The sequence below is a fragment of the Athene noctua genome, chromosome 2 (assembly GCF_965140245.1).
Source record: "Athene noctua chromosome 2, bAthNoc1.hap1.1, whole genome shotgun sequence".
Classification (NCBI taxonomy): domain Eukaryota; kingdom Metazoa; phylum Chordata; class Aves; order Strigiformes; family Strigidae; genus Athene; species Athene noctua.
Window position 1 is genome coordinate 163,755,430 of NC_134038.1, and position 27,045 is coordinate 163,782,474.

At 43.8% G+C, this 27,045-nt stretch overlaps 2 protein-coding genes across 2 annotated transcripts in view; both read left to right on the top strand.

The window, feature by feature from the left end:
* The window catches only part of LOC141958206 (golgin subfamily A member 4-like), a 48,691-nt gene extending 46,694 nt beyond the window's left edge, over nucleotides 1-1,997 (top strand). Inside the window, exon 12 of the mRNA XM_074900981.1 lies at nucleotides 1,710-1,997. Within this exon, the coding sequence (XP_074757082.1) occupies nucleotides 1,710-1,730 (21 nt within the window). The 3' untranslated portion in view covers nucleotides 1,731-1,997. The remainder of the gene's footprint in view (nucleotides 1-1,709) is intronic.
* Nucleotides 1,998-5,729: 3,732 nt separating this feature from the next.
* On the top strand, nucleotides 5,730-26,982 carry LOC141956718 (golgin subfamily A member 4-like; the record flags this gene model as incomplete). Its single annotated transcript, XM_074897521.1, has 15 exons — nucleotides 5,730-6,185; nucleotides 7,632-7,706; nucleotides 9,469-9,564; nucleotides 12,473-12,658; nucleotides 13,017-13,064; nucleotides 13,455-13,511; nucleotides 17,016-17,114; nucleotides 17,627-17,765; nucleotides 18,722-18,900; nucleotides 19,656-19,787; nucleotides 20,787-20,942; nucleotides 21,807-22,814; nucleotides 23,878-23,953; nucleotides 25,460-25,563; nucleotides 26,926-26,982. Coding segments are annotated over exons 1-15 (2,868 nt in total), but the record flags the coding sequence as incomplete, so codon positions are not given.
* Nucleotides 26,983-27,045: the final 63 nt, after the last annotated feature.

Sequence of the window (27,045 nt, forward strand, 5' to 3'; positions counted from 1 at the left end):
ATGGGAGACATACTGTACTGCTTGAAAAAAATCATTACATCTTATAAATATGAGAATGGATTATTTTTAAAAAGGTTGATGAAGAAAAGATTCTCCGTAGAGCAATTGGGATGTGATTGCATGTAAACATCAGTCCCTTTCTGAACTGGAGCTCTGGCTTGGTATCGAGAGAAACTGGAGCAGAAAGATGAGGGAGAACAACTTGGGGAGCTTTATGCTCTCAGTTCATTGTGCCTTTTCTCAGGTTGTGTTAAGCTACTTTCCTTATGACTCTGGAACTCTAATTGCAGTGGTACAGACAAGCAGCAGCTGATTTAGGCCTGAGGGTGCAAGCTGCATCAGAGCAGAGTAGCCAGGCCAAACAACTCACAAGCACTAGTGGTTGAGAGGGCAGCAGGATATGGACGTACACCGTTAAAACTCTCTGCACTGCCCGATAACGTTTATTAATTTGAGTCATTAGTGCTGTGGGAAATGTAATAAACTCTTCAGGTGAATTCTACAGCCTAGAGTCAGCCCAACTTTCCTTTTCGTCCTTTGCAACTGAAAAGCTTTGCACAGTTGCCAGGAATCTGCAGCGTGTCTGAAGCGATCGCTAGCAGTGGGCTGAAATGCAGCGGCTGGCCGGCACCACCGCCACCGCAACACGGATTCGTTTAGGCTGTTGCCACTGCCAGGTACCACAGTGCAGCTGACAGGCTGTCTCCCTCTCTTGCAGTCATGCAGAGGTGGCCCCATACAAAATAACATCTGTTTCAAAGGAAAACAATCCATTCCTCTTAGCAAGCAGTCACGGTGTCTCCTTTATGTTGGGTTCTCTTAAACCTCTGCATACAACAGCGGATGTGCTTTATTGCACTCAGAAAGCAGCAGAGGTTGGGCTGTCTGTCTCCTAGCCTTGATCGCCTCTTGACTAAATCGGCAACGGTTTTTTCTAGCCCTCTGTTGAAAATCATTGTTGTTAATGATAGGACAAAGCTATTTACAGCACTGTTGCAGAAAGCGTGTTTGAAACTGAAGTTCTTGCCGTGCGGTCTGTAACGCTGGTGTAAAAAGTTCCGTCATTCTCAGCTGTAATTGAAGCGTGTCACAGAAGGGCTTGATTTTGGCCTTAATGTCAGCAGTTGCCTGGTACACTTCCATAACTTCATATGCACAGAAGCTGTTCAGACCTCATTCTTGGACTGTAGCTTCTTTCTTTACCTCGAGTATTTTTGTGACGCGTGTCAGTTGATAGTCAGCAGACGGGAGAAGATTCTTGCATGTATAGAACTTAGGAAATGAAGATGATGCTGACTTCATTGTAAAAGCAGTAAATATTTTCCTGGTAGAGGAGGCTTTTTGCTCGCCCCAAAGTTTTATTTCATCACTTCCCTTTTGGTGATAGGCCTTGTGCAGAAAGGCCAACTCTTTTTTTCATTGGATTAACCTGCAGCGATGTGGTAGACTATTTCCAGTGAGACTCCTGACTGTTTTGCTGCAGGTTCTTTTCTTCTCATCATAGTTTCTCAACAGTTTTGCAGCTACTGGAATGGACTTACTTGCTCGAAATCGGTTAATAATTTGACAATTTGACCTATCTGAAATCCTTCCATCTCCTATTCACATCAATAAACAACAGTGTCACCATTAAGAGCAACTTAGAAGCATTTAATATTAAAATAATAAAGCAGCATTTGCTCATTTTTTCTAACTGTTCTTTCTTCTAGTCATGGCTACAAATATTCTGAAGAAATGCTGATGTGTGGGAGCGTATGCCGGGTCGTAAAGCTTCTGCGGCGCTGACAATGTAAAACAGATAAGAAGGGAATCTTTAAAATAACAAAGCAGAAACTTACCTACCGGCTGCGCACGAGAAGTACTCCTTGTCGAAAGTGCTGAGAGGAACCGCTTTTTGAAATGAGCGTGCACGAGAGGAACACACGGATTTGCTGTTATTTTTAGAGTGTACAAGAATACATAAGGACTTGTTTCTCTAATAAAGTCTGGAGCTTGACTGTTAACCATATTGGTGTGTGCCTTGACTCACAATCTCGTCCTGCAAAAAGGGTTTCCTGCTACAGTGGTGAGAATGTCTCGTGGTGCTGCTGCTTAGTTCACATCTCTGTCGTTGTCCTTTGATAAGGGACAAGAAGAAAAGCGGAACAGCAAGAACCAAAAATATCTTCAGATAGTACCTGCTGGTGTGGTTTACTTTTTTTTAAATTGTCTTTTTTTGAAGGGTTGGTGGACAGGGGAGGGGCGTCTCCAGATATCCCACTTTGTCTGGAAACGATGTTGGGCTAGCAGTGGTAGGTGTCTGTAAGAATCCGGTGCTCAGAAGTGAAAACTCCAGATTTCTGTAAATGGAGCTTCTTCATGGAGCTGTGGCAACCAGAAGAAAAAAAAAAAAAAAAAATCTAAGGAAGTGTTTTTAAATAAATAAATGGCTAGCCCTAACACCCAGAAGGGTTAGCAGCAGCTCACTATGCTCGGCATCAGCACCAGGCTGTTGCCTCATGAGGCGTGACGACCTGGTTCGGGAAGAACGGCACGGCGACCAACCCCAGGCCGCTCGGGCCATCAGCACACAGACACCAAGGTGGTGGATGGCAAATGGCGTTTATTCGTGTGTAACACAGCATTATACAGCTTGGGTCGACAGCGTCACTTCCGTCTGCTTACGTCGTAAACTCAGCGTTATTGCCTGTCAGGAGAGGGGTCCTATCTTTCCGTACAGCGCGATATCTTCCGGCCGCCAGACCCTAACAACCCCATCCCTAACTACCGCACCAGGCTGTCAACAAATCCTGCGGGTGGGATTGCCACCACGCATGGGAACTTGGAAGAGTTTATTTTCACGAGGTTTTTAGCTCTTCCCAACTGAATAACCTCAGTGCCTCAAGATCTTTGTGTGTATTCTTAGCCCTGCTGACTAGAAATGATGAAGCAAAAGCTTTTTCTTAATGACCGTGCTTAAGGGGAAGATACTACAGTATAATCAGAAAAATCCCAGCAGGGAGATAATTGATAAATTATAAATTGATAAATGATTAGGACTATCCCAAGTGACTGGAAGTTGGCCAATGTGACGCCCATCTATAAGAAGGGTCAGAAGGATGATCTGGGAAATTACAGGCCTGTCAGCTTGACTTCGGTACCTGGGAAGCTGATGGAGCGGCTCATCCCGAGTACCATCATACAGCACACGTGGGACAACCAGATGCTCAGGCCCAGTCAGCACGGGTTTATGAAAGGCAGGTCCTGCCTGACAAACCTGATCTCCTTCTACGACAGGACGACCTGCTTAGTGGATGAGGGAAAGGCTGTGGATGTCATTTACCTTGACTTTAGCAAGGCCTTTGACACCATTTCCCACAGCATTCTCCTGGCAAAACTGGCTGCTCGAGGCTTGGACAATCGCACGCTTTGCTGGGTAAAAAACTGTCTCATGTCTGGGCCCAGAGAGGTGTGGGGAACGGAGTTAAATCCAGTTGGCGGTGGTGTCCCCCAGGGCTCGGTGTTGGGGCCACTCCTGTTTAACATCTTTATTGATGATCTGGACGAGGGGATCGAGTGCCCCCTCAGTCAGTTTGCAGATGACACCAGGTTGGGTGGGAGTGTTGATCTGCTCGAGGGTAGGGAGGCTCTGCAGAGAGACCTGGACAGGCTGGAGCCATGGGCTGAACCCAACTGGGGGAGTTTCAATGAGGCCAAATGCCGGGGGCTGCCCTTGGGCCACAACAACCCCCAGCAGCGCTACAGGCTTGGGGAGGAGTGGCTGGAGAGCTGCCAGTCAGAGAGGGACCTGGGGGGGATGGATAATGAGCCAGCAGTGTGCCCAGGGGGCCAAGGAGGCCAATGGCATCCTGGCTTGTGTCAGCACCAGCGTGGCCAGCAGGGACAGGGAAGGGATCTGAGCCCTGTACTCGGCACTGGTGAGGCCGCCCCTCGATGACTGGGTTCAGTTTTGGGCCCCCCACTACAAAAGGGACATTGAATGACTCGAGCGTGTCCAGAGAAGGGCAACGGAGCTGGTGCAGGGTCTGGAGCACAGGTCTGATGGGGAGCGGCTGAGGGAACTGGGGGGGTTTAGTCTGGAGAAGAGGAGGCTGAGGGGAGACCTCATCGCCCTCTACAGCTCCCGGAGAGGAGGGTGCAGAGAGCTGGGGATGAGCCTCTTGAACCAAGTAGTAAGCGACAGGACAAGAGGGAATGGCATGCAAGTTGTGCCAGGGCAGGGTCAGACCGGCTCTGAGGAAGGATTTCTGTGCAGAAGGGGCTGTTGGGCGTTGGAATGGGCTGCCCAGGGCAGGGGTGGAGTCCCCATCCCTGGAGGGGTTTAAGAGTCGGGTTGACCCAGCGCTGAGGGATCTGGTGGAGTTGGGAACGGTCAGTGCTAGGTTAACAGTTGGACTAGATGATCTTCAAGGTCCCTTCCAACCTAGCTGATTCTGTGATTGATTCTGTAATAAATGTGATGATGATTCGTGTTGATGAAATATATTGACCTTTAATACAAATGTATGTGTTGTAAATATTTTATGATGTATATATGTTAAAAGCTATTGTGGTTTTATCTTTAAATCGGTTCGAGGCTTTGTAATCTCAGAGTATCTAATGGCTATGTTGGTGTCTTGACTACGTTGTTACCGCGCCTAGCGCAAAAACTACCAGAGAGAGCCTTGTATCAGGCAGACCCTTGTTTTGATGGAAAAGTACCAGAAGGACCCTTGTTTTGGCGGGAAGAGGAGTGGGAAAACACCAGAGAACCCCCCCTCAACACCACCAGGGAATCTGAGAAGATTCGAGAAAACTCCACTACGCTTGCGCAGACTAAACACACCCATCTTATGAATATGTATTAGGAAAAGACTATAAAGGGGGTGGGTTTGTTTACAGGGTGTGTGTCGGTGGCAGAGCGCAGACTCCCCGGCGTACCCTGCGCGGTTTTGCTCATTCTTATTTCAACAAAATTATGAAACTGTATTTGGCTTTTGGCTTCTAAATTTGTAAGACAATTATTTTTTTAAAAAAGCATGTAGCAAAAAATGAGTGAAAGCAGCCGTTTGTTTCCTGTGGATGTATTATCTTGGTGGGGTTTTTGGTCAGTTTCCTGCCTGCATTTCTCCTCAGATTACTGAAAAGCTGGCAGGAGCGTATGTCAGTGAAAGCTCTTCTGGACGTTTGTGATGACGGCATGCAGCCCCCTTGGCGTGGTGCCGTACGGCGGACCACACGGCTCAGCGTTTCTTGCAAACAGCATCGTGCGTTTCCAGCCTGCACACAGCATCGCCGTCAACGCAGCAGGTTTCAAAATGGCGCCGTTGCTGGCCAGGGAGTGCCAGCCCCTGCCGACCGCGCGCGGCATCTGCACGGGCCGGGCCGAACACAGGCACGCAAACCTCACCCGAGGGCCTAAAGCTATCGGTTTTAACCTAAAGCGGCCAAGAACATCCATCCCCCCCGCTTTCAGAGATAGTAACAGCCACGGTGGCACACGCTGCCTTGTCCCCTCTCCGGCACTCTGCTTGTAAACAACGTGCAGAGCCCTCCGTGTTTACAGACACGGCTCAAAAGGTTTCGGGGCGGGCCACGTGAAAACAAGGCGACTTTCTTGGCAGCAGACAGGTTTTCACAGAGTTTCAAGAAGCAGCTGCCGAGCCTTTTGCAGCCAGAAGCTTCCCCAAGCCCAGGGCTCGAGCAAGGTCATTAACGACCTGGCGCTAACGAGCTTGTGAACCTCGTGTATGAAACTGTCACACCCGCAGCGGGCCCGGCGTCGCCCAAATGCTTACAAAGCCCTGTCGCTGGCACTGGCACACCAAGCCTTCGCGCGGATTTGCCGTACCCCTCGAGACGGAACGCCGGGGCTTTCAGCAACTCCGCGTCCAGCCGCCGTCTACGGAAGCAAACGGCGGAAAAAAACCGGCGGCGGGAGCCGACCGCCCGCCGGGCGCGGGGGGGGCTCGCCCCTGCCCGCAGACGCTCCCTCCGCGCCCCGGAGGGCGCCGCGGGAGAGGACGGGTGGGGTGCACCTTCCCCTTGGCGGGGCGCAGGACAGCCCGGCTGCTCCCCCGCGCTGGTGCCGAGGTTGGAGGCGGCGGATCCCACGGTTACGGCTCCGGCCGCTCCGCGTCTCCTCCTCCCTCCTGACAGCGGAGCGGCGGCTCAGCCGCCGGCGGGCACCGCCCGCGCTCCTCCCAGTGCGGCGCCGCCTCAGGGAGGGAGATCCTTGCGTTCCGTGAGTGCGTGTCTCGGTGTTCTCGAAAAGCAGCTAAAGAAGCAGTCCTTCCTTTGGCCTTCCTGTCAGCGGTTGGGCAAGCACAGAGGAAAACTAACCCCGTGTTTGTAGGAAATTGGGCAGCATCAAAGTTCTGGGTTAAAATGCCAGTAGCAGCACTGAGGTGCAAAATAGCCCAGGGTGGGTGACCAGGGCACTGGGAGAGCTGGGAAGAGAACCCAGGTCTTCCTGGAAGCAGCACACTCCTCTGCCTTGAAGAAGCTCTGTCTTCAGGGACAAGTTATTTTCTCTTTTTGGATACAAGGTCCCTGCCCATATGAATTTGTTTGGGGGGTTTTAGTTTTGGGTTGGGGGTGGGGTGGTGGGGTGTGTGTTTTGTTTTTAATATCGTGATTACAGAAATAAGAATGAAAGTACTTGAGTGAGAGTCTCCTGCCAGCTCATTTAAAATCAAACTCGTGACTAGCGTCACCGTTGCTATAAAGGATCTGCTGTTCTATAGCATCGACTCCCTTTCTGTGGCATCCAGAGCTTTTAAAGTACAATTACAGCGAAATGGAAGTTAGGAGGAAGGTTTTGACACTCTAGACAAAGCAGAAAGGAAATGCCACTTAGCAAGCCAGTGATAAAATGAAGATTTTGGTTTTGGGAAAATAAGAGACTCTTGCAGGGTCAAATCCTGTCACGCGCTTTTAAATCTCTCCGTGTCTTGTATTCCCATTCACAAGAAGATGCCTCTTGGTCTTGCAGTGGAATAAATCCACGTAGTTTTCCTCCTCCTGCAGTCCTAGCTAGTGAGCCAGTTTACTGCAGGGTTTCTTAGTAGCCTTCAGTGCCTGAGTTTGCCCTTTGCACCTTTGGAAAGAGAGGGACGATACGTGATCTCTGGACAACTTTCCCACTAGAGCAGAGAGGTTCCTTTCCCCCAAGGTGCAGAGCACAATGCCCGTCAGCTTTTCTTCACTCCGAAGTGAGTTAATTCCTCTCGTCTTGTCAGTTCAAACAACCGCAGCCTGTAGGCCTTCAGCTTTCTCCGACAGCGCCCTTGCTCTTTTCACAGCCCTGTGTATTTTGAACACACCAATCTGACTTTCCCCTCAAGTCACTCCCTATCTTTTTTGCAAGGGCTGGTAATGAACGTTTTTGCTCAGTTTTCCCTTCGCTGAGATCAGACCAATACCTGGGCACCACAGGGGAAGATCCAAATACACAACCAGCAAAGAGACTCTTTGCTAGGGAACCGTGAAGTCGGCCACATGGTAAAGAAATGTAATGTTTGATATCCAACAAGTTACTTAGAGCAGCCCGTAGTTTGTACACGGAAGGATTATAGGGCTGATGTAGAAACTGGCTTTTGTCAGTTCCCTGACCTGACTGTTTTTAACCTCTCCCGCCACTGTTGGTACAGGTTTGCATTCCTGATCCCGACCGACTCTGCAGAGGCCGTTGTAATCTTCTAGAACACTGTCATCTGGTGGTGGTTGTAAGTCACAGCATGTCAATACAAAAGTGAAAAGGGCAATCAAATCAGGCTAGACAGATGCTCCGATTACCCATTTTATTCATATTAAAGCTTTGAGGGTTCCAATCAGAGCACTACAAAGGTGTTGCCGGGTGGGGGGGTGGGGTGGTTGGTGGCTCAGACTTGACATGAGGAAACATTTCTTTTCCGGGAGGGTGGTCAAACCCTGGAGCAGGCTTCCTGCAGAGGTGGTTGATGTCCCAGGGCTGTCAGTGTTTGGGAGGCCTTTGGACAATGCCCTTAATACGAAGCTTTAGCTTTGGAAACCCCCGAAGTGGTCAGGCATTGGCCTAGATGGTTGCTATGGATCCCTTCCAGTGGAACTCTTGTGTGACATCACAGCTCTTCGGTGGCTGTGCTGCAGAGCTCAGTGCTGCTCAGGGGCAGAGTGCTGCTCAGCTGCCAGTTGACAAGAAGTCAATGCAGTAGTGGAGCACTGCTAAGGCCAGAGTGAAGAGAGAGATTCATACTCTCCCTGAACACTAGCAAAGCAGTGATGAACTGCTGGAAATATTTCATCTCCTGTACGGTGAGCACCAGAAGCTCTCTCTTCTAAATCACTGGTGCTAGGTTAGGGAGCAGGAGTAAGAGAGAGTAGGCTGTCGGTATGAATTGTTTGGTGTGAAATTTTTCAGCAGGACGTAGAGCTTCCATGGGGAATGGTTATTCGGTACTAGTTGAGGGGTTTGACTTTCAAGTGCGAATATTGGGTCCACTTGGTCAAACTATGATTGATTTTGGAATAATCTTAGGGGGTCTATGATGCTGGAGTTACATCATTAGTATCCAAATTTTACAAAACGTACCCACAGATTTAGGCTATAAAGTGAGTGTAAGCTCCAAACACCTGTCTCTCTTGGTAATCCTTTCAGTGGTCTGATTGTCAATCATGTTTCAGAACATCCAAGTCTGTCTTGTGAGACGGGCATTTTGCAAGGCAGATTTTAGGTATGCCACCTCAGTGATGGTTCTGCAACTAAGTGTTAAGGGATTTAGGGTAAATTTTTTTTTTTTTTTTGGCAACACTTTGTTCATTCTGCTTATATTGTACAGTATACGTAATGAGAGATCTTGGTAATTAGTTACTTTGTACATAAGAGCTTGAATTTTGAAATATGAGGCTGGCAAACTATGTTTGAGTTGGGTCGGTCTGGCTTGTTGCAGCCTCACTCAGCATGAGGTGAAATTTGTTTGAATAGATGTTCAGTGCTGACAGGAACAAGTTCCTAGTGACATAAAATGTGTCACCTTCTTCTGCCCTTTGTTTAGATTCAATTTTGTAAGTGGGGGTGTTTCCTCTTTGGTCAGGGTTGGTTTTTTTTTTTAATTTCTTCAAGGAATCAGATGGTATTGCATATGGAAATGCTTCAATCCCTGTCAGTTTGCAGTACTTTTATCCTGAAGCAACTGTATGATGTTCCTAAAGTATTATGAGGCTTGTGTTTCAAATCTGGTGTAAAAGGGCCATGGTCAGAAACAATCAAACTACCTGATTTTGTGACGTGCTCTTGTGGCTGCTTCATGATGTAGTCTGCTCTGGAGACTTTGTAGTAAAGTAGAACTTTCCACAGACAGTACGTGGAGCTGGTTGTTTTCTTTAAAAGGAACATCTCGCCTGGACTTTACTGAGATGTTACAGTTAGTAACTGTTGAAGTAAATTATGATACGGAATAATTAGTTCTGCTGTTAATATTTTTCTGGATATATGTGATCTCTGTGTAGGTCCCTTCCGAATCCCGTTTACCAGTTCGGAACAGAAGGAAGACCTATTTGTTCCCAGATGGGAATCGTGAAGACACTTTAACACCAGAGGAAGAGGTCAGTTGAGAACAGTTTTTCTGTGTTCTTTAACTTTTTTTCCTTGATTAGCTTTTTTTTTTGCTGCCTCAGTCTCACTGTTTTCTGTGCATTTATAGGTATGAATAGTCTAATTGTTCGGTTAAATAATGAAGTGTTTAAGATGAGTAAAACAGACCTTTAAGCTGTAGTGGTTGACCCCCAGAATAGGAAACCTTTTAAGTCTGTCTTCAGGTCTTGAAAATCTTACCTCTGAACTGAACTCAGCAAGGCAGTGGGACCGAAGTAACATTCAGAGAGACTAACTTTGGGTTTTATGCCTCTTTTAGTTGAAAAGTTGGGGGAATCCAGTTAACTGCCCAGGTAACTTGAGGTGGATGAGCCTGAGGGCTTGAACTGAGCCATGGTGAATGTTTCTAACCATACCAATAATCATTATCAAATGTGAAAAAAAAAACCCGAAAAACAAAAAACAAGCCCCAAACCAAACTGAGTCTAAATGATCAATCGTAAAATATCATTAAAATCACTGTCAAGATGATGGGTAACCATGACTTGCACAATAGAGGAAGCAGAGGAGTTAATCTGCACTCCTCTTTTTTAATATTGAGTAGTGTGGCTTTTTCTCAGTGGCTTGATTTAAAAAAGAAAAACAAGCAAAAAAAGCCCTGATTTAGAGATTGTGAAAATAGGCCGGTGGGGTAAAGCAGGGAACTTCTGTGATTCTGTAAGCTTTGTCAGAGGAAGCGCTGAGTTCCCAACCAGAAAATTGAGGTGTTGGGTTTTGCTACAAAAAAGATGTGTTCTCTTGCAGTGGAACAATGCCCTTGAATTCTTAACACCACGTTTTCTTGAGGAGATGATCAGTGACACCTGAAATTTGTTTTAAATTCCATTATGAATGCTACACTTTACTTTCCATAAATCTACTTAATCTGGTGTTTTAAAATTAGGTCTTAAATTTTATTAAAGTATTCTTGTCAATTAGATTTACAAACCCTTTGTGGTTTCTTTTAATTATTTTTATGGTATCAGAATATGTGATTTTTGAAAGCAGTGTTTGTCGTTAGTCTGTAGTTCTTGGTAAAGTATTGGTCTTCCTCTGTCAGTCCGGTAGTAGCAGAGTAGATGCTTTGGAAATGATAAAGCAGAAGATAGATAAGCTTATTATTAGCTCTCCAGTTAGGAAGCGAAAAAGAACAGGGAATGGAGACGAGAATAAAAGGTAGGAGTGCTTTAGTTTCAAACCCAGTAAGAGCAGTTTATCCACCAGGAATAAATCAGTTGCAACAAGACAGTGCTCTGGAGCAGAATACAGGTTTTGTTCAGGCCAGGTGAAGTGCAGTTTCAAAATCCAAACAGACTTCTTGTACGGCTGGTTTTTGCTCTCTTTGCTCTGTCTGAACCTGGGTGACTGCTCAATTCACTGCCTTCCTTAACTGTCTTGATGTCTTTCTCTTCTCTTCTCTGTTATTTTTGTACGTCTTAAGTTTGCTCCCTGCCAAGCATTTCTGAGGCCCTTTTACACTGAATCATTCCTCTTCTACATTTACGTTTCTGTCTGTTTCTCTGCGTATCCACAGAGCAGAAGCTGTGGGTGTAATCGTGTAGCAGGTACATGGATGGTTATGATAAGTGTACAGCTGAAATACCCACCTGGACAAGCCTCCCCACAGGTATGGGGAGGACAAGGGGGAATTGTTTCCTTCTTCACCGCTGTGTTGTCTTTGTATTATGTTGGTGTAAGTGCCCAATCTGTACCTTCATTCGGGAGGAGGGATGCCCAGTAGGCAGCCTGTCAGGATACCAGGGTGTTGTGTTTGTGTGCAATCCCATTAGCTGGTGTTCAGGGTTGGCACTGCTGCGTGGAGCTTTTTTGCAGGGACAGGTTAGCGGTATGTGATGGCGTGCTGCAGGCTGCTTGTGTTGAGGTGCGTCTCACTGCGCGTGGAGGCCGCCAGCACAGGGCATATGGCGTGGCCTGAAAGCGAATTCCTAGCTGAAGGAAAAGAGCTGACAGGCTTCAGAGAATTTGTCACTAGTGGTAAAGGTGGGCGTCATTCTTTAATGTGTCTCAGAAATAGTTTAGCTTGCTGGAGTGGAATTAGCAGCGACTCCTAGTCCGTGCGTCCCAACACGTGGTCGTGAGGGCAACATTGTGCAGTAATGCTTTCAGATCCCTTGTGTAGCACTGGCAGCGTATGGTGCCGTAGCACAGAACCTTTTGTTTTAGAACAGCGTGAGTACTTCAGCCGCATAAAGCAATAATTGCATTTTATGTAAAAATCATAAAGCCATTTAAAATAAGAAAAGGACTGCTTAAGACGGCATGCTAGAACGAACTTGTACACAGGCTTTTACAATAAATTTCTTCTCTTAATCATAGGAAAATATTTTTGTGTCTTTGAGATAAGTACAGTCTTCTGTTTACTACATCAAGAAGTGTGTCACAATTTCTAAAAAAACTTGGGATAACAGTAAATGCAACTATTTTAATTACATGTTCTTTACTTTTTAAAGGGGATACACAGAAATACATTATTTTAGAAGTTTAAATCAGAGGTGTAGCTTATTGGATTTAGTTGCTATCTGAAACTGCCCACATGTGGTAGTTGCATGCTTGATTTTTCAGCACGAGACGATTCTTCTAAGGGCGTGGTAGCTGTTTGGTGTCACGCATGTGTTAGGCAACAGTCGTTCCTTTGCCCAGGTCAGGTGTCTGTTTCCCGGTCTTCAGTATGTGTGTCTGCCTAAAAGCAGTGCAAAAGTCATTATTTGCTTTGAATTTTTGCAGCTGAGTGCCACTCAGTCTTTGGCCCAGAGGCTGCAGCTCCGAGTTCCCTCCATGGAGTCTTTGTTTCGAAGCCCGGTAAAAGAGTCCCTGTTCCGCTCTTCTTCTAAGGAGTCCCTGTTCTGTTCTTCTTCCAAGGAGTCCCTGTTAGGCGCTGCTTCGAAAGACTCACTGAGTCAGCTGGACTTGGACACAGCTGGTCCCAACCTTGATCCGCGTTCTGACACCGACAGCGAAACAGAAGAGCCTGTGGGAAACGCGGACAGCCTCAGCAAAGAGCAGATGCTGCAGCGACGGTGCAGTTGCTGGGGAAAATGCTCAGAGGTAGGCAGTGTTGTGAGTGACTTAGGTGGGTGGAGAGGGGAAAAAGATGAGGCCAACACATACTGCAGTAGTGGATCATCTTTTTGTTTCCCTGTCTGGAGCAAATCGATGGACGTAGAGCTAACCTGGATGCTGAATGACCTTATTTTTTTGACATGTAGGCTTTATTTTTTTAAGACGTTGGAGATATTTTCTAAATGGAAGGAGGAAACATTGATTAAATTTAAGTATGTTTGTGTCAGAAGAGCTTTCTCAAATGAAGACTTTGAAAATGCAGATAGAGATAAAACTAAGCAATTTACTGTGATAGCTGTAAGTGCATGCATTATCAACGTTATACCTGATTTCTGTTTTTTAGCTAGTGTCTGCTTATCAAGTTATCCAGCGGGAGAAGCAGCAGCTACAGGTAAGCATTACTTTTTATCCTCTTAGAATGTGTAGTGCAAATACAGATTTAATTCTCAGTGCATTGTGTGTGTGTTTACACAATACGTTGTTTATGTGTGTGTGTGTAACAGAAGACTCCTTAGCTGTGATTTCTGAGGAATAAGCTAATACTGGTTTGTCAAAGTAACTTTGAAGCTATTGTAATTCAGCCTTTTGTTATTGCATCAGCTGAGTTCAGGTGATTGCCAACCCACAGTTGGCAGTTCATGATAACCCACATTGAGCTTGACTTGAAAGAAAAATTCAAGTCGTTAATTCTTCTGCTGAAGCAGAATTCTGTGGATTTATTTATGCTTTATATATAAAGTTACATTTAATAAGCCTGATGTTTATTCTTTCTTTTTCTAAGGACATTCTGAGTCAAACTCAGGATAAAGCACTCCGCAGAATTGGAGAACTGAGAGAGGTAATTTACTTTATTGGTTGAATATTTATACCACACATACATAGGCTCTTTCTCTGCCTAGCTTTTTTTTGTTCACTTTACAAAATATTTTCTGTCGTGCAGCAGGGTTGTTTATATGGGGTTGTTTCTCTGACTCGTTTCCCATTCAGCAGCTTATTGTCATCCTCTTAAGTTGGAGCAGTTCATCGTACCGACTGAACTGCTTTTCTGTTCATTGGGAAATAGGTAGAAATGTGTGTGGTTCTTAGAGTATTGTTGGATCCAGCAGTAGATGTCCCTGTGCAACTTGTTGCTCTTCTATTAAGCATTAAGAAAGGCTAATGTTAGGCAAATACAAGTAAGAGACACTTTTAAATAAAAATTTTAATGACTGTCAATAGAAAAAACGATAGAATTTTAAAAACTGCACACTTGATCTCCATTATAATGTCTCCATTGCTTTTATGGATTTGTAGCGTAGTTTATTTGCATCATGAGATCAGGTGGGTTGTGTTATGATTGTTGTCTGCTTAGGTTATAGTGAAATTAAAAGGAGAATCTCTAATGTGTAGGGTATTGATAATAAACCTGCTGAGTTTAATTAAAAGACAGGTAATTGGGCAGAACAAATGAAAAGGGCAAGTTCACCAAAGCCGTATTGTCAAGCTTTGGTGAAGCAGGATGCGAAACGGAAGCGTTTTCACTGCCCCGAGAGCCAGTGCAGCGTCGGTTCAGAGATGGGTGCACGAGGGCCTCTCTGTCCATGCTCTGACCTCACTTGGCAGCTGGGTACCAGCTGGCTCAAAGCCAGGGGCTTTCTCTGTGCCTGCACTCGTGTTTTGGCGTGTGCTGTGCCGAGCAGCAGCGCTGCTGTGGAGGGTGCAGGGCCGTGGTGAGGTCCCACCTGTGCCTGAAGGCAGGCGAGCTCCAGGCAGTCAGGCGTCTCTCGCCCGCGAACGAGGGCCGGGGTCTGGCCCTGGAGGGTGAGGGATGTGACTGTGAGCATCCGGACATGCACGTACCCAAGGCTCCTGCTCGCCCGCAAGGGGCTGCCCCGGTGCAACATGATTTCAGAGGAGGTCACCGACAAATTGTGGAGCTTCTACTTGAGCTGTGCAGGGTGTGATCCAGGGAATCAGGCTGTGAATTGTGTAAGCCATGGGGACAGCATTTTGGTTGGGATCTGTGCTGTTTCTGCCCCAGCAGCTGCGAACGGGGGGCCAGAGTGCTGAGCGTGTGGTGCTCAGCTGAGCTGGAGCCTGTGCCTGGGCTCTTGCTCTGTCCTAAGCTAAGCTGTCAGCCCATAGGAGGGGAAAACCCACAGCATTACTGACAGAAGTGGCTTGCCAGTGGCTTTTTTTCCAGTTCACTACAAGGTCAAATGAAAGAAGCTCATTCTGTGTTCAGTCTCTATCCGCATGCTCCAGTAGGTTTGGTTTTCCAGCTTATTGGTACTTGGTAAAGTTTGGAAGGCATGTATGTACACCAGAGTTAAAGCTTTTCACTATGAAGAAGGGTTGAACATGTGCCTGCTTACTTTTCACATTTGCTATCACAGCCTTTCTGATTCATATATGTATATAAAAATATATGTATTTCTGATACACGTAGATTTCTATATAGATTAGTTATAAAATTTAATTCCATTCTTGTAAGTCTTGTAGATTTAAACATTCCTTCAAAGCTAATATTGAAATCTTTTTTATTAATTGAAGACCTTCAAAAAATAGGTTTTTGGTCTTTTAGAAGCCCAAGTTATGGCATGAGGTAAAACAGACCTAAAAGAAAAGTTACAGATCAAATGGTACATTGCCATTGTGGGAGCTAAAATGGTACCAAATAGATCATTCACTGATGTAATAAGTTGTTATCAGAAGTTAAAAAATCTTTTTCTTCATCGTGCAGTCCATTTTCCCCATATATATGCTGAATCAGAGAAGTTCCTTTTAAGAGGGCCATGTAGGAATAAACTAAGTCTTCTCTGAGACCAAGCTGACAGTGTGAAATAGTCCCTGGCTGTCAACGTGTCTTTTGCTTACCTTAGTTTTCTCTTGTTAAGAATAATTCCTCAGCAGCAGTCTTCGGAGTTCTCCTTGTCAGACAAGGATCAGAAGGGACTTGGGGACCCAAAAAGACTATTTCGATGTTGATTTCAGTAAAACTCTTTGTCACTTGTTGTTGCACTGAGCTGCTTTCCTTGGCTTGGACGGAATTGCTTCTAAAGCTCAGAAGCGCAAGGCAGAAGCGTGATCAGTAGCTGTTGAGACCCTGAGGCAAGGCATGGTTACAAAGTGGATATAGTTGCTTGGGCAGAGAGAGGAATAGTTTTCCCGGTGACAGCTCCCAGCACTGTCCTGCCTGCGTGGCTGGGCAGGCTCAGCTCACACGGCTGCGGATCTCAGAGCTGGTATCAGGCTCTGCTCTGGCAGCCGGGATTCAGGGCTGAAGGTAAGGGGTAGGCAGCAAGATGGGTAAAAGCAAGATCTGCAGTTAGAGGAAAGCAATGCAGGAAGCATTTAGTGCCCTGTGTTTTGTCTCCTGTTTGCTTTTTCATCCTTTCTGTCGTCCTTTATCTTTTCCTGGCTCACAGAAGCCACGTTTACGGGTGCCGCTTGCTTTATACAAGCGATCTGTGCAGAATAATGGTCGTAGAAGCATTCATTTCCTGGGTAAATCACTGGGAAGATATATATGGATGAAGTAAATATTGAAGGGAAAAAAAAAAAAAGAATACAAGTTTGGGAAATTGTTTACAGTGCGTGCATGAAATGTGTCTGGTTCCCATTCTCTCAATAAGGAGTTAGATGTGAATCAATTTAAATACATTTCTTTTCTATTAGAGCAGTAAGTATTTAAAGGAACTGAAATATTTAAACTTTAAAAGCACAGGAAGGAAATAGAAGAAACCTCCCTAAGGCAGTATTTTATGATTACACAGATCCTAGTAATGCATTTAGGTAACGTCGAGGAAGTTTCTAAAGGTGTTCAGCCAAATGAATGCAACTAAGCAGCAAGTAAAGCCACATAGTTCAGTTCTTTGGCATCCCCTGACTTGCTGATTTGAGACCCCTTTGAGGGATGAAAAAGCCAACTTTCTGCTCCTCTAAGTGCCATATGTCATATTAGAGTGCTAGCCTGTTGGAGGAGCATGAGAGACACTGACATTTCTGCTGTTTCAGTTGACTTAATCTGGTGGCTAAATGAAGAACCGAGTTTACTGAAGTGCAGTCTTCAACTTCCAGAAGGGTTTTTGGGAGCAGGCATGAAGCGATCCCTACACAAACTTGTGTTTTAGAACAAAAGAATTCTGGATAATTCTGCATTAGATCTAGACTCCTGCTGGTTTAATAATGGGATGTTCTTATGTGGTGTGGAATGTTGTATAGTAAAAGAAATACCCACTTTGTGGTTGTATTCTAGGGTCACAACTGTGAAGAGGCATTTCTAATATTTCACAGTATTTTGATAAACCTTTCAAATTCCCATGTTAGTTTCATTTGAGATGTGTTTGTTTATGATTCTCAGGAGCTCCAGATGACACAACAAGCAAGGAAACATCTCCAAGAGGAATTTGATGCTTCCTTAGAAGAAAAGGATCAACTTATTAGTGTCCTGCAAACTCAGGTGAGATACCTTACCCAACAGATGTGCTTTAAAACTGCTCTTCCTACTTTTTTTTTGCTTTAAATTACATATTTCCTATCATGCATGTCCATGTCTTTTTATAATTGCTGCGATGTTGTTGAGCTTCTTGAGAATTTATGTTTATCTAGAAAATAAATGCATCTTCGTGGTAGAGGATACCCTTGCACGATCTCACTCGTGTTAAATGTGATTGTTTGATATGTGCTTACATTGTATTGTCTTTGTTATCAAGAACATAACATTGGCAGTTGTTTGAGTTTGGCAAAATTTATGTGTTTTGCTTAATTGGTCTTTTCTTCTCCACTCATATTGAAACTATTTTTGTGAATTGGAAACAATTCTGATTTTTGAAATGCTACAAAAATGCAGCCAGATTTTTCCTTTCTCTACTCGCTGATACCAATTTATTTAACTCTCTCTAGTTCTGAAGAGGAAAACATGATCTACTTAGAATCCTTGGGTTTTTCTAACAAAAAGAACATTTTATTTAGGTATCATTGCTGAAAAAGACGTTACAGAATGGTCAGATACGCACTGAACTGCCTGACTCGACTGTCCCATCTAAACGACAAGTTCAAAGTCCAACAAAAGAAGTCGGCACAGAAACTACTGTGGAACCAGGAAGCAATGGTAAGTATTGCAGCTTTCTGAAGAGATGCTGAATTTTGGGAAAGAAGCCTGCTGTTATTGATGATGGAGTAACAATACTTAGGGCTGAACATGTCATAGTAAGGATATATTTCCTGGAAGGAGACAGTTGTTTTGAAAAGAGCGTGGCAGCTAGAGGACAGGATAACCCTTCAAAGAGACTAAATTTTCATGAGAATTCAAATCTGATGCGTCTCGCCTTTGTCAGAAATGACGACAGTATTGTAATTATTGCATTTGATGGAAGGGGTTTTTTTTACTCTCCCCACTCAATATGATTAAGAGATTCTGTCCCCCATAAGCAAGGACCTATGCCTGGAGTTCAGAGAGGACAGCAGTTGCCAGACTTTCTCTTTTTTTCCACACACACCGACTACCCCTCCCCTCCCCAGGAAAAAGTAAAAGCAAAGATCCATTTTGATATTCATGCTGTTGAGTAATCTAAGTGTCCCCTCACACCAGGAGGTTATTGGAGTTACGGGACTCCCAGTATTGTGTCTATTTGATTACTGAGCAAGGGACATTATAATGCTGATACATAATGAATGTGTCATTGGCATCCTGCATAGAAAGACAGGGACAGAGGTGAACATGCATCTTTCAGTTATCTTTGTTCAGCATCTGCCATGATTTTTGTACGTTAGGATGATATGAAGGCTCAGATCAGAGATTTTCTGTCATGTCTTTTGTAGTGCTTAGGAAATAATTCAAGTATCTGGGCCCTGAGAATCAGGGTTCAGGACGTTTCCCGTGCGGGAGTGTGCTTCTGGACTATAGCATGTAAGACTGACGAACTGAACCTCTGAATTTGTCTGTCCTGTTTTCATGGCAAGTACTGGGACAGACTCCAGAGCATCAGAGGGGAACACAGAGTGAAATAAACAGAGGAAAAGGGACATAGATCTTTCTTGACGATCATGTACTTTTTTTCTTTGAAGCTTTTGAAGAGCTTGAGAGGGCTCTGAGTCTTGCCCAAAAGGCAGAGGAAGCCCAGAAGAAACTGCAGGCAGAAACGGATAAAAAAATCAAAGCAGTAGAAAAGGCAAGTGAGGAAGAGAGGGTAAATCTTCAGCGGGAGTTAACCAGAGTGAAACAAGAGGTGGTTGAGATTATGAAGGTAAAAGCTGAGACTCACCCTGTATTATTGGCTTTTAATCTAATAATTCAATTACAATTAAACTATAGTTGTAAAATACATTAGTATATCATAACGTCATAAAATTTTCGATTTAGTAAGTTCTATAAAAATTAATGTCTAGGGTTAAAGATTTACTTAAGACAGAACAGAAAACTCCCCATATAGATTTTATTTTTCTCTAACAGTTTAAAATCAGTGAATGAAAACACCTGTAAATGACAGTTCTTGTGTTGGCATTTGTGATGTTAGTAATTTTTCTAAGAGAATACACTGATGCTTTAGGGGGAGAACTTCCTTGCATTACATTCTTCTTAAATAAAGCATGTTTATAGATTGTAGATAGCTGGCTACATAGGGTATCATCACTTGACTTTCTGGCACGTGAAATAACAAGAATGCCGGGAAAGCTAGAGACAGAAGTTCCTTTTCCAATTTATGATCACATTTGCACTGACACTGAAAACACACAAGTTCACCTTGGTAGATGAGTCTTTAGAAGATCTGGTGTTTCCTTTGGTAGAGCTGTGAAAGACTTGAGAAGGAAGATGGACAACTTCAAGCTTGAAAATAGCCCCTGTCAGGGCTCAGTAGGAAGCGTTCAAGTGACTGATACTCAAAGGCAGCAAAGAGATGGTTCCGGTTTCCTCTCTCTGTTGCACTGCTTTTCTTCATGAGAAATAATACAAAGTGTTATTGAATATGAATGTGACATTTTTTTTCTGACTGATTGACAGAAGTCTTCAGAGGAGCGTGTTGCTGAACTAGAAAAATGCCACAAAAAAGAAATGGCTGCCAAAGATCGGGAGCTAAATGAGAGGTTACAGGCCCAAGAAAAGGCGTTCCAGGGCAAGATGAAGGCAGCTCTTGTGAGTATCCCTGCAATGTGTAGAAAGGTGTTTCTCTGAGTGTGAGGTGGAACTAGAAGTCTTAATCTGACCCTGTTCTGTAGCGAGAGTCCTTCTGCTCTCAGAGATACAAAGCGTCCTCCAAAAGTCAAAGAGGTCAGACAGCCTCTTCAGCAGCATGAAGGGAAAGCAGCTGTGGTGATACAGGCTGAATAATGAGAGTTAATCACTCTCCCTGCTCACTAACAGCTGCATCTTGTGGGAAAGACTTATTTTATTTTTAAAACTGCTTAGACATTTTTTAAAAATTTCTTCCTCTGGATCACTGGCGATTAGCCAGAGCAACTAGAGTAGAAGAGGTTCAAAGAATGAGGCTGTTACTTGAAAAGTGTTGGTATCGTTGTGGCCGATGGTGCTGTATTATGTGAGCAGGGTTAACTCTTCATAGTGTTTGACCTCAGAAAATAATTTCCTTCCAGGCCAGGCTGGGAGGAATCACTGGATTCTTTGTTCTTTTTCACAAGCTGTAATCCACTTTAGATCATGTAATTTTACCTAACAAATAGTAGATTCTCTTTTGTGCTCCTCCGTGATGGCTGGTGAGTAGGACTGAGGGACTTTGATGGTCTCTTCCTGACTATTTTTTTTGCCTACCTATTTCTCAGGTTATTTTTTAATTATAAGGACTAGAAGCTTGAAAATAATTTAGCAATGGAAGCAAGTGAGAACAGACCTTTAGTCCTCTAAGGTGTTACTCTCAATCATGCTAAACAAAACAAAATGGAAGGCTGGATTGCATTAGGTTTTTCATAGAAAGGCGAATGGTCCCCAAGAAGAGAAAATGGAAGTGATTTGTAACGGTTTTGTTTACACAGACGAAATACAAACTCTGTGCTTGTGGTGAAAATACCGGTGTGCCTAGTGTATGACTCCTATTAACTTGTTTGTAAATATTCAATTCTGCTGGTTTTGGAGGTGTGATGACTGTATTTATTGTTTTAATCATAATTTTTGATACAGGAAATAAACCGGATTGAGTATTTAAAAGCCCTTCAAGAACAAGAGCAGCAAGGGTCCCTAGCTTTAGAAGAATTAGAGCTGCAGAAGAAAGCAATACAGTCACAGTGTGACAAGAAGATTCAGAGGATGCATCAAGAAGTAAAGACTTCTAGAACTGTGAGTAAAGATTCCAAAGGGGTAGATGTTTACAGGAATTCCTTTTAGTATATATTCTAAGTGTGACAGTTTACAGATACTGTGGATTTGTTGCGACTGGGTTGTTTTAATGTCACAGTGTTTAAAAAACACACATCTGCATTCACTTTCTATCATGGCATGATACATTAATTTGTATCCCTCTGCATAATTTTTATGTATGTTCTACAGGAGAGTTAAACTTCAAGCTGTTTAACTCCTGGGTACTGCTAGCGTACACACACTTACAAAGATCCTTGAGTAAATAAGAAAATGTGCTTAAATTTTTGAAGTGTCCCATGCTTTATGTAATGGGTCAGATTGCATTATCTGCCAATGCAAGTTTGTACGTTATTCCGCCACTCCCTAATATTAGTTTGAAAGTTTTGCCTATAGAAGCATTTTACCTTGACAGCAGAATTTCCACGAGATGTGTGGAATTAAGATAAATGAGTAGGTGTGTACAAAGCTTGGTAGTACTCGTGTAGACTCCTGATGTCTTTCATCCTATGTGTTGGCACTTTAGCTTAATAAGAAAAAATGGATGTGTATCTCATAAATGTCCCAGGAATTTATTTTATTTGTATTAGTTAAATTCTTTATAAGCTTTTATTGTATGTGTTTTCACCACAAGGAAAGAGAAAACCTTTTATTAAATAACTAACCATAATGGAAGCAAGTCTGAGAAGAAACTAGGTGAATGAAAGGCTGCCATAAAAAGTTAATATTCACTAAAAATAATGGAATAAGTTACTTGTAGTTATGTGAACCTGGTGAGATTTTGAAAAAAGTTGATCTTGCTGCCTTATGAATATTCATATTCTTTTAAAACTTTTTTTCTAACAGAGGATTCTTGAACTGGAAAGCTCTCTTGCAAAGTATTTGGAAGAGGCCAGAAAGCAATCAGAAGAAAAAAAGCAGCACAATAAGGAAATAAGTGATATAGTTGAAAAGCACAAGAATGAACTGGAAAACATGAAACAGCAGCAGGAAAAGCTTTGGACAGAAAAACTTCAAATCTTAAAGCAACAACAAGTAACTGAAATGGAAAAAATGAGAGAGAAACAAGAACAAGAGATAGCTACAATTTTGAAAGAGAAAGAAACAGTTTTCCGTGCACACATAGAAGAGATGAATGAAAAAACATTAGAAAAACTTGATGTGAAACAAGCAGAGTTCGAAGCACTGTCTTCTGAGCTATCAGAAGCACTAAAAATTCGTCATGCCTTGGAACAAGAGCTCTCTGCATTGAATAGTAAAGTGTGTGAAGCAAGGCAAGAATTGGAAGAAGAGAGGAAAAGGCACAAAGAAGAGGTTGAAGTTATGTCAAAAGAGCATGCAATGTCCATTCGAGGAGTTGAGGAGGTACTCAAAGAGGAACTCAACCAACTCAGGCAATCACTGGAGAAACTTGCGGAGCAGGAAGCTAAACTAAAAAAAGAGCTTGAAAACAAGCAATTGGAGTTCAGTCAGAAAGAGAGCGAATTCAATGCCAAAATGTTGGAAATGGCACATGCCGGCACAGCTGGAATCAATGATGCTGTGTCAAAACTAGAATGTAATCACAAAGAGCAGCTGGAGAGTCTTGCTGAGGCTCACAGGAGGGAGTTGGTAGAAATTACCCGGAGTTGGGAAGAGAAACTCCATCAGCAGGTTGAAGAGCTCCAGGAAAAGCATGAAATGGAGCTGCAAGAGAAGGAGCAGGAAGTTGGAGACCTGAAAGAGGAACTTGCCACCTGCAGTGCTGAGAAGGAGGGCTCCAGAGCAGAAATAACCCGACTGAAGGGAGAGCAGGTGACAAGGGAGGAGTCCCTGAAGGAACTGCAAGAACAACTAAGGCAGTCAGTGTCGAAGGTGAATGCTTTGTCAGATAAGGAAAGTGACCTGAAAACGCAGTTGAAAAAATGGGAAGGTGATCTTAATCAGGCCCTGAAAGAGCAGTCAGGACTTGAGGAACAGCTCAGTGAGCAGAAAGCAGTTGAAGAAAAGGACAAAGCCAAAATTACCGAGCTGGCTGATGAAAGAACACTAAATTTAAGCTCCAGCTCTGATTACTTAGTAAATGTGCTAGGGTTAGGTCCTTGGGTCCCTGAACAGTTTGTGTTCTAGGTGGAAAAGAGGGAAGCGAGTGAGTGAAATTTTAAGCTTTACTAGAGTTGTGGTGGTGGTGGTTGTTTTTGAAGGATTTAAATACAGTGTTTATAGGTCAGCCTCCCTCCCTAGCTCCTTTCTCTGAGGCTCTGTCCAGATAGGCACCACGGCCCTTAAAGTAAGGTTCTGTTCTATGTGGGATGCAGTCTGTTTGCATAGTTTCTGTGCTAAGAGCTTTCACTTTTACTTCTAAGGGAACAGTTTGTCTGCTTGATGCTTGCAGACAAACATAGTTTTGCTCCAGTAACATTTCAACCAGGAGTTCGCAGCGAACTTGGTTCTGAAGATGCTATTGTAAGATTCTATGGTTCTTGATGTAAAAAACCTCTAAAAAAACCACCACCCCCCAAAAACCACCTCAAATTAAGAGTAAATAGAAGGAGCTGAGTACGCCAGGTATTGAGGATTTTTAACTAGAGTTCTATGACCATCTATTAAAAAAAAATCTTAGGAAAGGTTAATTGTTGATGTGTTTTTGACGGCATTTTTGTCATGTTTTCTTTATGTATGCTTATGTGTTTAGAGTAGACAGGTGTACATATATATGTGAATACATATACGTGCGTAACATTTGCTGTAGATACTGCGTGTGTATATACACATGTACACCCATTTCCTTAAGTAGTTTAGGGAAAGTTTTTAATAACACAGTTTTTAATGTCTTTTGATTTCATCGAAGGAGATTCTGTTTAACCGAAAACTGTCAATTATGCTTATTTTAGCTGCTTGTGAACACCATTCATCGTTTTGACTGTTCTCTATTTAGATTCATGTACTGGAAGACCAGTTGAAAAACTATGAGAAGAATGTGAACGTCACCTCCGTTGCAACACCATACAGAGGTAAGTACACTGTTTTCATCACAAGTAAGTTGTTTGCTTGAAAGATACGCTTTGGTTTAGACAATTTATTAAAATGTCAGTCTCTTTCAAACACTTGTATCATACTTTTATGGCATCTTACCCTCGTTTTGTCTTCTCTGTTATAGCAGAGCTGGTGTGTGATTTCAGATGAGGGAGTCACAGAGCATTTTGTTTGGGGTTTGGTTTTATGTCATGCAGTTAGAAGAGCTCTATATCGGAGTTCTTAAGCTTTCTCTGGGGAGAGTGGTATAAGCAGTGGCACTCAAAAGTGGGTAGGGAGGAATTACCCATTTGTCTTGGCTAATTAGATACACATTTTATGACTTTAAAGCTCGTGAACAATACTGGAATTTACAGACCTGTCTTGTGTTACGTGCTTGGACATTGACTCTTCTTGTGATGAGAGTTCCTTTGCAAGATGATCTGCTTTGACACAGTAATAAGTAAAATCCCAGTTCCCCTTGTAATCTTTGCAATATGTGTCCCTGAAAGTGGTTTTGGAGCTGAAATCCCCTGGCATTTCAGGCAAATAACCGTCTCCTCGTGACTGGAGTCATGGTGCGCGCAGGGAATAGAACCGCAGAGTTACCCCGCGTTATGCCGAGCGCTCTGCAGGAGCAGCTCTGAGGCGGGTCTGAGGGGTCCCCCCAGGAGAGCAGCTCTCTGCAGAGCAGGTCCCAGCCCCCCGGGAGACAGGGGCAGAGACGGGCACAGCTACAGCATCGCTCGGGCAGGGACTGAAGGCCCCGGGCTGAGCTCAGACACGTCCCCTGGGCCCTTGGCAGGAGACGGGGGGGCCGGGGGTCCCGGGGAGGCCGGTCCCGGCCACTGAGGCCTGTGAGCACCCCCAGGACCCTGACAGAAGCAGACGTGCACTGCTCATGTGCTCTCCCGTGGGCACTGATAGTTGGCTACTTCAGCTGGGAGGGACGTACAGTGATCGGTCCAAGGGCCTGACCAGTTCACTGCTAAGGTATCAATGGCATTGTCCAAATGCCTCTCAACCACTGACAGCCCTGGGACTTTGACTGCCACTCCAGGAAGCCTGTTCCAGGGTTTGACCTGCCCTGCCTCTCAGGAGAGAAATGTTTCCTCCTGTGAAGTCCAAACCTCTGACAACACAGCTCTGAGCCATTCCCACGCGTCCTGGCGCTGGGTACCAGGGAGCAGAGCTCAGCACCTCCCTCTGCCCTTCCCCTCCCCAGGAAGCTGCAGAGAGCAGTGAGGTCGCCCCTCAGCCTCCTCCTCTCCAAACCAGAGAATCCCCAGGGTGCGGTTTGCCCTCTTGGCTGCCGGGGCACAACTGCTGACTCCTGACGAGCCTCCTGCCAACCAGCACCCCCAGACCCCTTTCGGTGTTTGTTGTTACTCTATCCCAGGTGCAGAACCCAGCATTTGTTCTTGTCCAGTTGCCTGCCGTTGGTGAAACTTGGATTCATATGAGTGACTCGCAGTATAAATGTTCTCTTGTTTTTGTTTACACAGATGGAAACCTTCACCATGCCGACGTTTCCCTCTCTGAGGAGCCTGCCGAGTTTGAATACTTGAGGAAAGCGTTTTTTGAGTATATGATGGGTCGTGAGACAAAGGTATGGGAAGTTGTATATGGTGACACGTGATTGAGGCTAGAATACAGTTTTACATCCGTGCTGTATGGATTTGAATTGCCGTGTGTTTGTGATTCCTTACATGCTGTTTATTACTGGCACAGCATTCGATAGGCTGTCACACTTTTTTCCCAAAGAGGCATGATCCATACCTTAGTAACTTTGTCAACACGCCGAGGTGAGTGGCGGGGGGAGCGGGGTTGTCACATCTCTCACCGATGTACCGATGGAGACAAAAACCTGTACAGGTAGGTATGGGTCTATTAACACAAGTCCTGTCGTCACTCGAGTGCTATTGTGAAAGCTGGTATGCACAATATTAGCTTTTTAGTAGCTCTGAAGATGATGAAATATCTCTTTAATTGTTGCTTAAAGATGTTTTTTAGTGCTCCCTCATCTGTATACCTTCTCTAGATAGTATTCATTTACCCTTCAAAGCAGTGAAAAAACCTGCACAGTAGGCTTCTTACTGTATGCTGCAAGCCTGTGAAATCATTCCTAAGTTGGAATTTTACTAGCTTGTAACAATACTGATGCTTAGAGACTGACCAGGTTCAGAAGTTGTATGTCATAACACAAACATTTTCTTTGGATGATAAAACTTTAACCTTTTTCACTCATTGAGGTTATTTCTTACTTCAAAACATTACTATACATGCCTCAAAACTTTGCATTATAAAACTGTGCAGGTTTTTTTTCCTTTTAACTCTGATTTACTGAAGTTTGCAGTTGATTAATAAGAGCAACTAACAACAATCAGTGCTGAAGTAAATTGGCTTTAGGTCTTGATTCTGTCTTTCAGTTGCTTTGATTAAATTAAATATATATAATAAATGTATGTATGTATGCATTTATATGCATGTATGTGTTTGTAGACACATATATGTATTTATTTGCCCTGGACATTACGTTGTATTTAACGAGAAGATGCCATTACAACATTGCCTGCAATCAGGCTCCTAAAATATGATGGATATTGAGAGGAGAACAAATAAATTGGAAAAGATAGAGATCTGGTTCCTACAAGAACTTAGGAAAGCTTTGTTTGAAAGTTGGTATGATTGAAAGAGGAAGTATATTTAAACAACCAACCAGCAGAAATAATTCTCAAAGCACTACAACTTTTAGCTTTGGCAAGTTAGATGTAGATAGGTAAGGGAAGATGATGAGTTCTTACAATAGAAAGTGACTGTATTCTTCCCTGCTGCGTGTTCATACCAATTTGATTACCTCGTAGCAAATTTTAACTGAGGGCAAATATATTTTTAAATGCATTTCCAAGCATTTTAGTGCATATGAAATTAAATTACTTATAGATGACTTTGGGTTGGTTTTTTTTTTTAGACAATGGCTAAGGTCATAACATCAGTGCTAAGGTTCCCAGAAGATCAGACTCTGAAGATACTAGAACGAGAAGATGCTCGACCATTGGTAAGTTAAAGAAGTAAACCAAGTTTATGAAGA